Raw genomic sequence first — 13216 nt, 5'->3', positions numbered from 1 at the left:
TGGGACTGAGCCTGTAGCAGGCTGACACAATCAGACCCCAGCCAGAGACACTTCTCTGGGACTGCACGTGGGAGATGGGTCACTGCTCCCTTGTCTGTTTGTTGTCTCATCCCTGTTTTGTTCAGCTGACTGGCAGAGATGGCCAGGACAGGAGGGATGACTGCTGCCTCTCTCCTCTCACTCACTGAGTCTGTGGAGGGCTGAGGCTCAGCATGATCTCTGTTGATCGTTAAGGGGTTGAAAGTACCCCTTACTACCTCTTGGCAGATTCAGGGCTACTTTTTGGATGCAGTGGTGTTCTCATGCAAAGAGCAATTAGCCTACAAGCAATACTACAATGGAAAGTAACAACCCTCATCAAAGTAATTAATGGCATTTCCAAAATCTAAGGTTTATAAAGCATAGCCATGAGCACTGAAGATAACATGAGGACATGTGACGTGAACTCCTTGAACATTTCTATATTCTGTTGCAGACAGTACATATTGTTTTTATATCATATACACCTTAATGGTGATCCAGAAAACATGACTAAAAACTGCTTCATTATTGTTTTTTTTTTGGTTGGTTTTATTCTGTTTTAAGCAGCTGAGAACAATTTTGAGAGTGACCTACTCTAAGATTTGCTAAAAAGAAAACAGATATTTCTTCATAATTTCACAGAAGTTTTACTTCCATTTTCCTCCCAGCATTTTTGTGTCTGGACATTCAGAGAAGCCCTCTGAAGCTGAGCTAATCCTTCCTGGTGTAATGCTATAACAGGACAGAAAGGACCACAATAAGAGCAGAATGACACAGCCTCTGGCTACAGCACATGAGAACAAGCCCAAACACAGCATAAGAAAAAATGAAGGAAAAGAGCTGCTTACCTTTAGAAGGCCTCAGGTAGGCAGGAATCTCCAGCAAGAGATACCCTTTACCTCCACTGCCAACACTTAAATGAGGTCTGGGAAGAGGTGGATTCTGGCTTCACCCCTTCCAGTCACTCAGCTGCATTGCATGCACTTGAGCTCCCCTGGGTTGGCCCTGCCTTCCCACCAGGTGCCCAATCACTGTTTCAGGCTGTGACTTAGCACTTCCACTACACCTGGTATGTTCATTGCTAGTTAGACCTCTACGCATACAAATGCTTGTTAACTTATCATTGGAGTTGAAACTGCCCTAATGCTGAGACTTGCAGACAAATTTAGTCAAAGAAAGCAAGTGAGATTTTTCTGGTGCTTGAAGGGTTTGCAGGACGCCTTTACTCTCAGTGTACATTTTCATTAGTTTGTTATCTCAAAGTTGTTTTCAGCCACCCATAGTTGGTCTGAAATGGGTCTGTTGATTCATTGCGTTGATACTGTCTTTATTTAGTCTTTGGTGCTGTTTGGAATAAGGGAAAGCACTGTCCCTCTAAGAGTAAACCTAACTGAAATTTGTACTTCCTGATTTTTAAGGCCAGAGGAAAAAAGGCACTGTGCTCATGTGGGCTTCCCAGAGGCAGAGCGTTTTCTTGACTTGATTGTTGTTTTAAGTAAATCTCTGCAGCTGGATTTGGACTTCTTTTAGGAGAAATGAACAGTCTACCTTAAACTAAATTTTTCAGTGAAATGTTTTACCAGAGTTGATAGAGTATTGTAACAGATAATTACCCCTAATGACAATAATTATCCTATTTCTAATCTAAATAGGCTTATCTCCACTTGTAGTGAAGTACATTCCTGAATGATTTACAAACTGTATCAGTATCTATTCCTATATTTTGGGGGTAAAAAAGAGAGTTGCTAAAAAACAAATTATCTCAGTAGCATATACAGTTCTATTTTGAGGCATACCAGACCCCTGGCTTTTAGCTTAATTCATATGTTCCAAGCATACTGTATAGCTTTATAGCTTAATAGCCTCAACATCAAATGCTGTTCCAAAGTCTAAGGTTATCATTCCAACTGTAATACATGTATTTACCAAACCAGTACTCTCCTCAGAAAATATCTGGCTAGTTTGACATGATGTGTTTTCTTAAATCTTTGCTGTTTAGCATCAGCGACTTATTTTAATACTTTATTAATTGAATGAAATATTCAATATTTTAACAAGACTTCTGTCAGGATGACGGCCTGCAGTTGCTTTGCACTGGTTGCTTATCTTCAAAACATCACAACTTTCCAACTACTTTCTACCCAGTGGTTTGTTCAGGGTGCAGAACAGCACTTTAGGGCTTAGTAGAAAAAGAACATTTTCCACAGGTTGCTTTGCACTTTGAAAATCACTTTCTCTGTTCAGCTGATCCTGAGATCAATGAAGAGCAGACAGAAATTAGTCAAATCTGGAGGTGGTCATGCTCTGAGCAGCTGAAGCCAATCATGTGAGACCAGCACTGGATGGCAAAGAAGCAGATGTCAGCTCTTGGTAACCCCATAGTGATGATGCAGGGACTAGCTTCACATGGGGACATCCTCCTTTTCTGAAACAGTGCTGTGAATGACAGCAGTACATGGTTCATTGTTTCTTTATCAGACAAGGGAAAGGATATGATTTAGTTCTGGAACAATATACCTTTTCTGTTTTATATCAGATTTAGAAGAGAATGAATAAAGATGGAGGCCATCAGGGAGCAGTTCAGAGCCACGTGCTCCAGTGATGGAGACATCAGTGTCTTCCTAACGTTGACAGCCAAGTGTGGGCCTCTCCAAGGGGCACCTCTCTGTGCCTCACACCTGATATATGGGACATCCAGGTGGGCCAAGCTCTGGTTTCCCATACATTCAAGAGGATCAAAGCAGTTCTGCTTTTCCTCAGAGGGTAATTGTGAAAAGAAATGCATTAAAGATGAATATATGTCACAGTAATGAGGGCAGTATAAATGCATACTGAGGAAGTAAAAGCAACCACACAACCAGAAGCTTACTGGGAATAGTGGACATTTCTAAGGTTACTTAGCATTGCAGTAATAAGCATAGAAATATAACATAATTTTTAAAGCTGTACAAAATCACCAGCAACTAACAAACAGGCTTTGATGACTTCCAGAGTTGTTTCTCATGTTTTTCTCAGTGCCTGGTCTGGACCAGTGAGGAAAGGAATGGAGCTGGGTGAATTAAGGGTCATCTCTCCTTGGCAATTCTTATTTCCTGTCTTTAATAGCTACATTTAAGCTGTCAGGAGTTATTTTCACTATTCTGTTCCAAATGTATCTGTTTATTCTCTGTGTAAAAATACTGTGAAAAAACACCAAGGAGCACGTGCTACTCAAGCAGGTAACAGGTGTTGCTTTAGGCCCTTTCTTTGCCATCTGTTACTCTTATTTATTGTGCTGAAGAGCAACCCAACCTGGTCTCACGATCTTGGTTTACTCTACGACTAGATTGGTTGATCCTTGGAGGAAGAATAGGAACTAAGTGCAAAGGACCCTACCAGTCCTATTCTGTATGATTGTATGATATGCATATATGTTTCATTTGATTTCAGTGGAACCATTTCTGTTTCTTGGGGCAATATCAGGAGGGTAGAGTTGGCCCTGAGTATGTACGCCCCTGCGTGCCAGCATTTTATTATCTTTGAAATGCTCTCTGTTCTGGAATGTTAAAAAGATAACAATATTTAAATCGTTCATAATTCCATCCCCCCAGTGGAAACTAACTCTGCAGCATCATAGTAAGAAAGTGAAAATTTAGTTGCTGAAATGGTTAGGAAGTAGACTGTCAGAAGTGGAACCAGGAGCCATTAGTTCTACAACTTACTTGATTTCTCAGCTTTCTTTTGCTATATTTGATTATTTCCTCTACTTAACCAAAAATGCAGATTTAGTCATTCCCATTAACTGAATCATTATTGAACTTCCTTTAGAAGGACCCAACATCTCATGATAGTTATGTGGTTTAGTACACTGAGGAAAGGGTCTCTTCCCCCTTTGCAGTAACCAGTGTTGCTCATGGCACTGTCTACTGCTCACCATTCTTCAAGAAACAGGTGTCCCAGAAAGTATGGGAAAAGGAATTTGGCCCTGGAGAAAAAGATTCGAGCTAAGTGCCACCAGTAGTACTTCTCATTCAAAATTGCTTGTCTTGAGTAGCATTAAATACACAATTCTAGCCTTAAACTGAACAAGAAAAATGTAACAACAATTGCTTGTTTTCATGAGTTAGCATTTCTTAATGTAAACATTTTTTAACTACTGGGATGCATAATAGGGAAGAAGTTTGACAGCCAAAGTCCTCTAAGAGCAATTAATAAATGCAGTAAAATAGGCTTTTTTAAAACCTATTCCCCTTCCTTTCTCCAAGGTTACAATGATAGCAGCTGCAATACTGATTGGTACACACTGCTACTGCTCCCTTACAAACCTCCCCTAATGTGATTTGAAAGCCTGTCCTTATCAGCATGACGTCTGCTGCTGATGTACAGACGATGACAATCTTGGAGGAGGGGAGAGATTTCCTGCAGGTAGCAGAGTTGTGCCTTTCTCCTCCATGCTGAACACTGTGGATACACAAGAACTTGGTCATCTGGAAACCATAACAGAAATATCTAGTACCAAACAGGGGGATTCAGGGAGGAAAAATATAAATTGTCCCAAATGTGAGGCAGCCTCTTTGTATGAATCTGTGGCCCTGGCATTGTGCTATTGCATGAGTAACTAAAATGGATCTGACTTATGCAAGAGAATTCATGTGTTTTTTTCATACTCTTTATTACAGCTCCCAAGTCTACTTTCTGCCCCACTGAAGAGACCTGGTGGCCAGGCCTGGTTATTATCATTGCAGTATGCTGTGCCACACTAGTGTTCCTCTTTGTAGTTGTCATCATTTGCTACAAAGCCATAAAAAGGTAAGGCTACAGATGCTTTTAATGTGCTTAGAGCAATGTAATCCTACAAAAGCTGATCCAAGACTTGGCTTGGTTTTCTTCAAATGCATCCTAAGGGCAAAATGCAGACTGAGGTACTCTATGGTCAGTGTGTGTTTTTATTGGAAAATTACTTAATGTACCTTGTCCTGTCTGTGTAAAGGATGAAGTTCAATGCACTTGAGGAGAGGAAAAGTTAGAAATGGGACAAAGACACAATGTTTCCCTAAAGTTAAAATGCTGCAGGATGCTGAATAATGTCAGTAAGTTTTCAATTCAAAATGTGGGATGTGAGATTTTTGGCCCAGACCCATTGCTAGGTGCAATATTTCAAATTGATACAAGCTCTTCTAACCTAAGCCCTAGGGTAATTTGTGTAATTTTTCATTTGGAGACTCAACTTCTGACTTACTCTTGATTATTCTTTTTTTTTTCTTTTTCTTTTTTTCAAAATCAGAACTTCTTCTAATTTAAAAGCTCATGGAAAGCCTATGTACAATGCTGTGTGTAGTAACCATCTCAGCTCCTCTGCCACTGGCTTTGTGATAGATGTGTTTATTGAGAGTCCAGGCAGCTAGATAGCTTTAACATCAGTTACACAGAAAAATGGGATGGGAGATCAACTCTTTAAAAAAGAATTTCAACTTTCCAGTGGAAAAAAGTCAAAACTCAAAAGCTTCTATATGAAAGCACTGACTGTGAGTCCAATAGGTGGATTTAGAAAAGAAACTGTATTCCCACAATGGATGGAGTTTCTTTGAGGACACCTCACAGCTGGGTTTTCATTGTGTCATTATTTCATACTGTAGGTGTCTCAGGCAGGAACTGTACTGCAGCTGGGCCTCTTGGTTCACCATAGAGAATACAATAATCATAACTCTCATGAGATGCTGCAGTGTCATCTGAATCACAGTTTAGAAAAGCGATGTTTTTTCAGCTTTGGAATGTTTGATGGATCTTTCTGAGATGAAAAAAAAAAAAAAAAAAAAAACAAAGCAAAACAAAAAGCAGGAAAAGAAAATAATTTTCATGGGAAAGTTATTTGTGTGCAAGGCAACTGCAAGACTTTTGATGAGCCCCAGCAGGGATATCACAATGGTAGAGCATTGCTTGTACTTTCTGGTTGTCTGAAAAATTTATGCAGGATTTGGAGGATGGTATATCCTAGAGTATCAAAAAGGGAGAATTCAAACAAGAAAACAGAAATCTGTATCTACTACCTTATTAAATTGACATAAGTATCTTTGCTATTCTAGTATAGCTTAAATGAATGGTTATTAGTTTTAAGGAGCTAGAAAGCTTCCACTCTGTCTACTGCACTTTAAAAAAAAATCATCCATGGAGGACTGAAACCAGAGTCCAATTGGATGGGTAACACAGCAAAATTTCTTGCTTGTTGTTCGTAATCTGCTTTGGTCTGTTCACAGGGGACAGGTCCAACTCCCTATGGAAAGTTGTATTTTTTTCAATAGCAGCTATTGCATTTGTCTGCTTAATGTCAAATTATGAATGATTTCTGTCAAGGCAGCAAAATATGCCGATGGAAGCAGTAACTCTCCAGGACAACGTGAGCTTAGCAAAAAAAAAATGCTCTTCTGATCTGCTCTCTGCTGCTGGTAGATGGGAAATACAGAAAAGAAATTTAATCAGACAAATTTAGAGCTGCCTGGAAAAGGCTATGGGAGTTCACATAACCAACTCTCTTGTGTCTCATGTCAGTGAAGGGTAATGCAGATGCTTGATGAAGACACCAGTTATTTGTCAGTGGTGAGAATATTAACATACAAGTCTGCAGCTTGAACTGGCATTAGGCTCAGAGAAAAGTGAAAATTCCTCTTTTATCTTATTATTGACATTCACAGTGTTGACAAATGCTTAGCTGAAAACTGCTCAGCTGTGGGATGGATGGCTATAAAGAAAAATCTTATTAATTATATTTTTTACAGAGTAAGTAGAGCATTGCTTTTCATCAATGAGTCCTTTCTGAAACAACTGTTAAACAGATGCCTTGAAGTGCCTGGAAGCATCCCTCAGTAGCTCAGGTTCCTTGATCTATTGTAAAGGATATCTATCGATAAGCCCTGAGAAATAAGATAAGACACTACACAAGGGAAGCATCTCTGCCTTCAACACAGAGTATTATCACATATTGTTGAGCTGAATTGGTTTTAGCTAGTGTGAGAAATCCTTCACTCTATTTTTTGCTGGGAGGTAGAGCTCGCTAAGGAGGGAGAAAGGATATTAATCTGAGTGACACTGAAGCTGAGTCGCTCCAGTGTGCTCCATCGTGCTCTGTAGCCATGCTTTGCCCCATCCTTTCTTACACCTCCATCACACCAGTTCTCACATCCAGTCCCCCCAAACCCTCATTTCTTTCCATCTCCTGGAAGTGCGATGTTTGTCCTTGCAGTCTCTCTGACAGACATGGAGGCTCACCTCCAGGGCAGCATGTTGTCTGATTGCTTATCATACTCTCATCTTCTTCAAATGTGATCCCCTTCAGACACTCCTCCTTCAACTGTATCTAGGTTGGAGTATAGACTTGATATGGCATAACCCTTTTTGTCCAAGGAGGGGCCCACGCACTTTCTCTCTATGTAGAAACAAGAAACCAGTCAGAAGATCCCACCCTTGCCCATGCTGAATCTTTCTTAGCTCAGGATGAGGATGATATTGTGGTCACCACTGAACAGCATCCCCTCCTTCTTTGTGCCACATCAGGCGTGTCTGCAGGTTACAAAGTTGGCAAAGCTTCATTTTGCTGCCACCATTTAGCTGATCGTTGAGGGGGCAGCAAGGGGGACCAGGAGAGTGGCAAAGCTTGCTAGGAAGGAGCTATTTACAATGCCCATCATGAGCTGACTCTTGAGACCCTCTCCTGCTTAGTTTCCTCACTCTGAGACAGATACCTAACCATTTGCCTACATCTCACAGGTGTCAGCTAGGTTCAACACCTGCTGTCTGACTATCAGTGTAAACACAGAAGTGGCAAGGATTATTATCCAAATACATGCTCTATAAAACCTTGTGTGTCACCTTCCAGAATTCTTAGACAGGAATTTTCTACCTCTTCCTGGAAAAGCTGGGGGAGGTCCACATCTTCACGTTTGGAAACTCTCACTCTGATGAGAGCTTGGGGTGCAGAAGAAACTGAAAGCACCAGTAAGCATGAAAACTGGTTTGCCAGCAAGCAGCAGATGGTTCAAAATCTTTTTTGGAGCTTACAGGAACTACATTTAAAATTCTTACAAGCCCTTCAGCTAAAAAAGAAATAAACTGAAATAATAACACCAAGAAGATACCGAACACGAGCTGCTTGTAAAGTACATCTACCCATGGGCAAAACTTATACTATCAGCCAATCTGAATTAAACTACAGTAAACATATATGGTGTGTATCTCCCAGTGACAAATCCTTAAGTATTATGGATTATGTATTGCAAAGAGCATAACCGGACTAACTTGATAGCTTGATTCCGTATTTCTCTGCTTAATAGCCTTCCAAATGAAGTGGGATTTATTGCCTGGCCATCAACAATATCTATATCCTACTTAGCCTAGAGCGCGAGGCTCATCTTAATTAGCAGTATAAGCACTAAAGAGATGCCGAAGAATGAAATAATTACAAGTATCTGATTGTAGGGTATAGCAAGTGTTTAATGTCTTAGCAGAAGAGTACAGGCAGAGATTTATTTGCACAGAGCTTGATGCTGTTGTACTAATCCTTCACTTTCATAAGAATCAAATTTAAGTGGAAAGAAAAAGTAGAAAAATGCTATTGCACTTAAGTTAAAATCTCCATTTTCAAAGGGCCAGACTCAATCCAACTCTCTTGTATCTGCTTTTCTGCTACAAGAAGACAGGGAGTACCTGTCCTTAAAGTATCATAAGTCACTCTATTTTTATTTGCTCTGTATAAAATATTTCACCTGAGTTTTCAGTAAGCTAGAGTTTGGCTTATCAAAAATTTTTTTGGCACTAAGCCATTTTTGTCATGAAATACAACCTAGTGAATTGCTGCTTATTTGTATGAAATAACTACTGAAACCAAGCCAGCCTGCTGTTATCTCCATCCCCACATCTCTCTGGAAATACTGAATTCTCTCATATGAAATGCTCATAAGAAATGCTGAAATCCACTCCTGTGTTTTCTGGTGCACGAGGGAACTAATACCAAAATATTTAAATCAGCTTTAATTCTCAGAGCACTGCCAGACATATTAAGCTCTTGGGAAGATACCTATGGGGCAGTTTCTAGATTTCTGCATGTGATACTGGGGTCTGCAGCTGCACGGATGAGCTTTATCAATCATTTGAAGAGACTATGTTGTGCTACAGTGTGGTTGTACACTTGATGACAGCAACCCCAGTTTTTCAGTAGAGGAACAGCTATTCTCTTTGGTCACAATGACAGAAGGATATTTCCTCTTTAAAAAAAAAAAAAAAAATCTGAATTTTCTCTTAAGAAACTTTCACAAAGAATATTAGAAAAGAATCTAAGGATTGACTGGATGTGTTTCACTGTGTTCAGACAGCCATCAGTGTCTGTGACACCTTTTGTTTGCAGATTTCTAGAACAGGCATAACCACAAGGAACTCAGACTCATTCAGGTAGTGGGAATTCTCATTTCAGAGGGTAAAGATAGCACTCTTGAAGTCAGGGATTTCTGTAACACTTTGCATATCTGAATAAGTAATCAAATATCTAGTTCCAAATCTGGACTACCTGCAGGTATTTCTCTAGCATTTATCCCTCTAAAAACCTGATGCCCTTTCCCTTTCCCTGGAGCATACTCACCAAGAAGTAAAACCAGGAAGTCCAAGGACAATTAGCACAGGCTGGAGGAAGCAAGGCCATCTCGGTATTATATGGTTTGTGGACTGGACTTGGGCAATGCACTATGAATGCAAGCAGCTCTATTAAATCTTAATCTGGCTTAAATCAGTGCAGCTTCAAAAAACAATCAGTGGAGCTCTGTTTCTCTTAATCAGCTCTGGAGGTGGCTGCCTCCTGAGCTTTTCTCAACATATCCTTACCATGTAAGCACCTGAACCATGGTAAGACAGTAAGACTGGACTGAAGTGGGAAGTAAACACAGCAAAGAAGATTAATGAGGGATATTTTTGTAAATAAACAGCTGAAATGGAGGAGAAAGGGATCAGCATTTTGTAATCCTGTTTCTGCAGCTCACTGGTGTGTCAATGCCTTACTATGAGGCATTTATATAAAAGGAGAAAACAAATCTCTGGCTGTCTATATAAAATTAAGATACTGGAGCCATCCCTCAAGCAGAGAGCAAAGCTGAGCACCCAGGTATCTGTGCTAGCTGATGCACAGGCCTTGTAACCTGGCAGGAGATGTTTAGAATCTTTTTCAATACATGAAAAGCCTGTACTTAGTTTCCCCAGAACATCCATATCATCTGAGATGGCCTGTGAGCTTCTCACTGTGCCTAGGGATGTGACTCATTGGTTCTGCAGTGTTTTAGGACAAATACCTCTGTATACCACAGGTTTTGCTGACAAAGAGCCCTCTTGCTAAGTCAGCAAAGAAAACATCCTGATGATAGCAGAGTCTCACACAATATATCTTCTACTCATTACTCAAACTTTGTCAAGCCTCAACAGGTTTGTATGTGTCTTATAGCCTGTTTCGGTAGTTGGAGCAGGCTTCAGGAGGTTGACTTTAACAGAATGAGGCAGATGCTTGCAAAGGGAAAACATCAAGCATCCTGCAGAGGCAGGAACTATAGTAAGCCATTATGTTGTCCTACTGAACAGACCACGGCCCTCTGTTTCTCATTTTGTACTGCTTGCACTCCCAAAAAGAAAGCACTATATAGTCCATTCTTCTATAGCCATATGGCTGTCTCTTATGAGAAGTACTGAAATAAAGCACAGTCTAGTCCAAAATCATCATTAATTGCAACAAAACAGTGTTTTTCAGTATGAGAAGACAGAAGAATGGTCTAATCTACATGGTTGCTATAAAGTGGATATCTACAGCATGACTGATGACCTGCCATTTTTCTGTTTTGTGCTGCAGATTAGGCTAGCACATCAAATGGGCAGAAATCCTGCACTAGTTGAAAGTATTTTACTGTTACTGCCTCAGCACAACTCTGAGCTACATGTGGATTTCACCTGTATGATGCTCATGTTAATCTAGTTGTACTAAATGAAATATTCACAAAATGTACCCAGCACAAATCAAAGATACAGTCAGATACTGGAGGTCTAAAATGGAAGATGTGCCAATTTGAATGATTTTTAAATGATTTTTTATTACATGCTGTTTTTCTTGAAGCTGTAGCTTCTGAACTAATATGTTTAAATATGAGATTAGGGTTTAAAATGGGATTTTCATCTCTTCACCCGCTCTTTTCACCTACAATTCTTAAAATGGACTTTAAGCTCAAGACTCCCACACATTCAAAACTCCACAAGGAAAAGAAATAAATTTCTATTCCTTAGAAATTCATTTGATTTTTAAACTTCTGCAAGCTGACATGAGGGCTTTTGTGGTTGACCCTGCAGATGAAAAATCAGAGCTGTGTCTGAGATGTGTCTGGTACAGTGTGCTGGTACATCTATGGAACGTTTTTGTCTGGGTTATCTAGGGTACCTGAGGGTCTGTGTTTGTTATAGCCTGCAAAAACCCAGCAGCAGCACACTGGGATGCCCAGAACGATCTGTTTTATGAAGCAGAGGAAACTGTACCCTTGGCGCTGGGATAGGAATCAGTTACTCCATCACTGTACCACACAGAAATTCCCTCTACACTAAGAGAATCCCCTAGGAACCTGCTGTGTGCATTTATCATTCCCTGTCCCTTTCCACAGAGGATTTGCAGTGCATCTGGAATCAGAGCAGTGGAGCCTGATTTCTCCAGTGTTGGAACAGCTACAGCTCCCTGTGGGCTCAGCAGACAGAGAGGATTTGCAGGACTTCTAAAACCCAACAATTTAGGAGGAGAAAGCCAGAAAAGTGTGGGCCTGATTCATCACTGTTAGTCTGTGTTTCTTTCCAGCTATTTCTACTGAATTTCAAGTCATATCTAGTTGTCTCTAGCCAACTTCCTGGTTTTTGCCCTCACTGCTGGTACTCACCCTCTTGCCACAGCATGAAAAGAGCCAAAACAGCCAGTCACACGCATGAGTACCCTGCCTCCAGCAGTTCCTCTGCAAGTCCAGTGCTGTCCCTAGTAGGCTTTGTCTGGACCTGATTTGTTCTGCACTGGGCCTACTACATGCTAGTCCTGCCCGTGGAGGAGGAAGGCACCAGTTCTTCCCATCACTTTCATCCAAGCTGTTGACTCCCTTAGGAGCAGACAGGCCTCACAGAAGGATCTTGACAAGTTACAGGCTGGGCAGTCACCAACTGCATGAAGGCTGATCAACACAGAATTGCTCGGGCAATTGATGTTAAAGATCATCAAGTCCAACCACAGCCTAACCATACTACCCTAACTCTAACAACTCTTTGCTAAATCATGTCCCTGAGCACCACATCCAAATGGTTGTTAAACATTCAGGGACTCAACTCAACTACCTCCCTCAGGAGCCTATTCCAGTGCTTAACAACTTCTACTGTATAGAAGTTTTTCCTGATATCCAACCTAAATTTACCCTGGTGCAACTTGAGGCCATACAAGAGGCCATACAACTTGAGGCATAGCAGGAGCCATGCCAGATTCTGCACCTAATCTGATTTCCACTTAACCATCCTTCCTTCTCTGCACCCCAGTACTACACACTTATAAAGCTCCTGGGTTGCTAAGCAGCACTCAGCTCCCACTTTGGGAGAGCCTTGCTGCAAAGGCAAGATGTGCTGTAGGTCAGTGTGGGAGAAGATGACACTTGCTGGGGTGGTCCTGCCCAGCCACATGCTTGCCTCATTCCTCAACAGTTTCCTCAATCAGCGGGTGTGTGGTTACCCCCTTCAGTACCACCAGGCTGGAGAATGTGCTTCCAGATTGTCTGGCTTTGAGAGTTGTTGGCTAAATATCTGTCAGAAGGCATTTTTGGAGATGGCCTGTTCTAGGAGCATCCTTGCATCTCTTACCCTAAACTAAAGCCAGGTGGTGGAGTAAAGTGCAAACAGATAGGAATGAAGAGTCTGATCTCATCTGTTTACAAGTCAAGAATAGGAAAATAAGGTTGTTCCTTTTCTTGCCTTTGCCTTAAAACATTCTTGCGAAGAGGCTCCAGATGGAGAAATTATGCAGTGCCTTCTCGGATGTCTTTCTGAAGCTGTGGCACAAAACATTGTGAAAGACGTTAATACTCCCAAGCTGTGATAAGTGTGTGCTAATCTGGCTCTTCCCTTCAGTTGCTCTTAACTCTGAGAGCCCTGTGGTCTTCTGAACATGGAGACAGGCTGAACTGAA

At 41.0% G+C, this 13216-nt stretch overlaps 1 protein-coding gene across 1 annotated transcript in view; it reads left to right on the top strand.

The window, feature by feature from the left end:
• The window catches only part of PRIMA1 (proline rich membrane anchor 1), a 46901-nt gene that overhangs the window by 20703 nt on the left and 12982 nt on the right, over positions 1-13216 (top strand). Inside the window, exon 3 of the mRNA XM_031593056.2 lies at positions 4680-4809. Coding sequence (XP_031448916.1) covers positions 4680-4809 — 130 coding nt within the window. The remainder of the gene's footprint in view (positions 1-4679; positions 4810-13216) is intronic.

Source organism: Phasianus colchicus, chromosome 5, assembly GCF_987193195.1.
Source record: "Phasianus colchicus chromosome 5, bPhaCol1.hap1.1, whole genome shotgun sequence".
NCBI classification, from domain to species: Eukaryota; Metazoa; Chordata; class Aves; order Galliformes; family Phasianidae; genus Phasianus; species Phasianus colchicus.
Note: the sequence above shows the minus strand (reverse complement) of the source record. Positions and strands in the feature narration are given on the sequence as shown.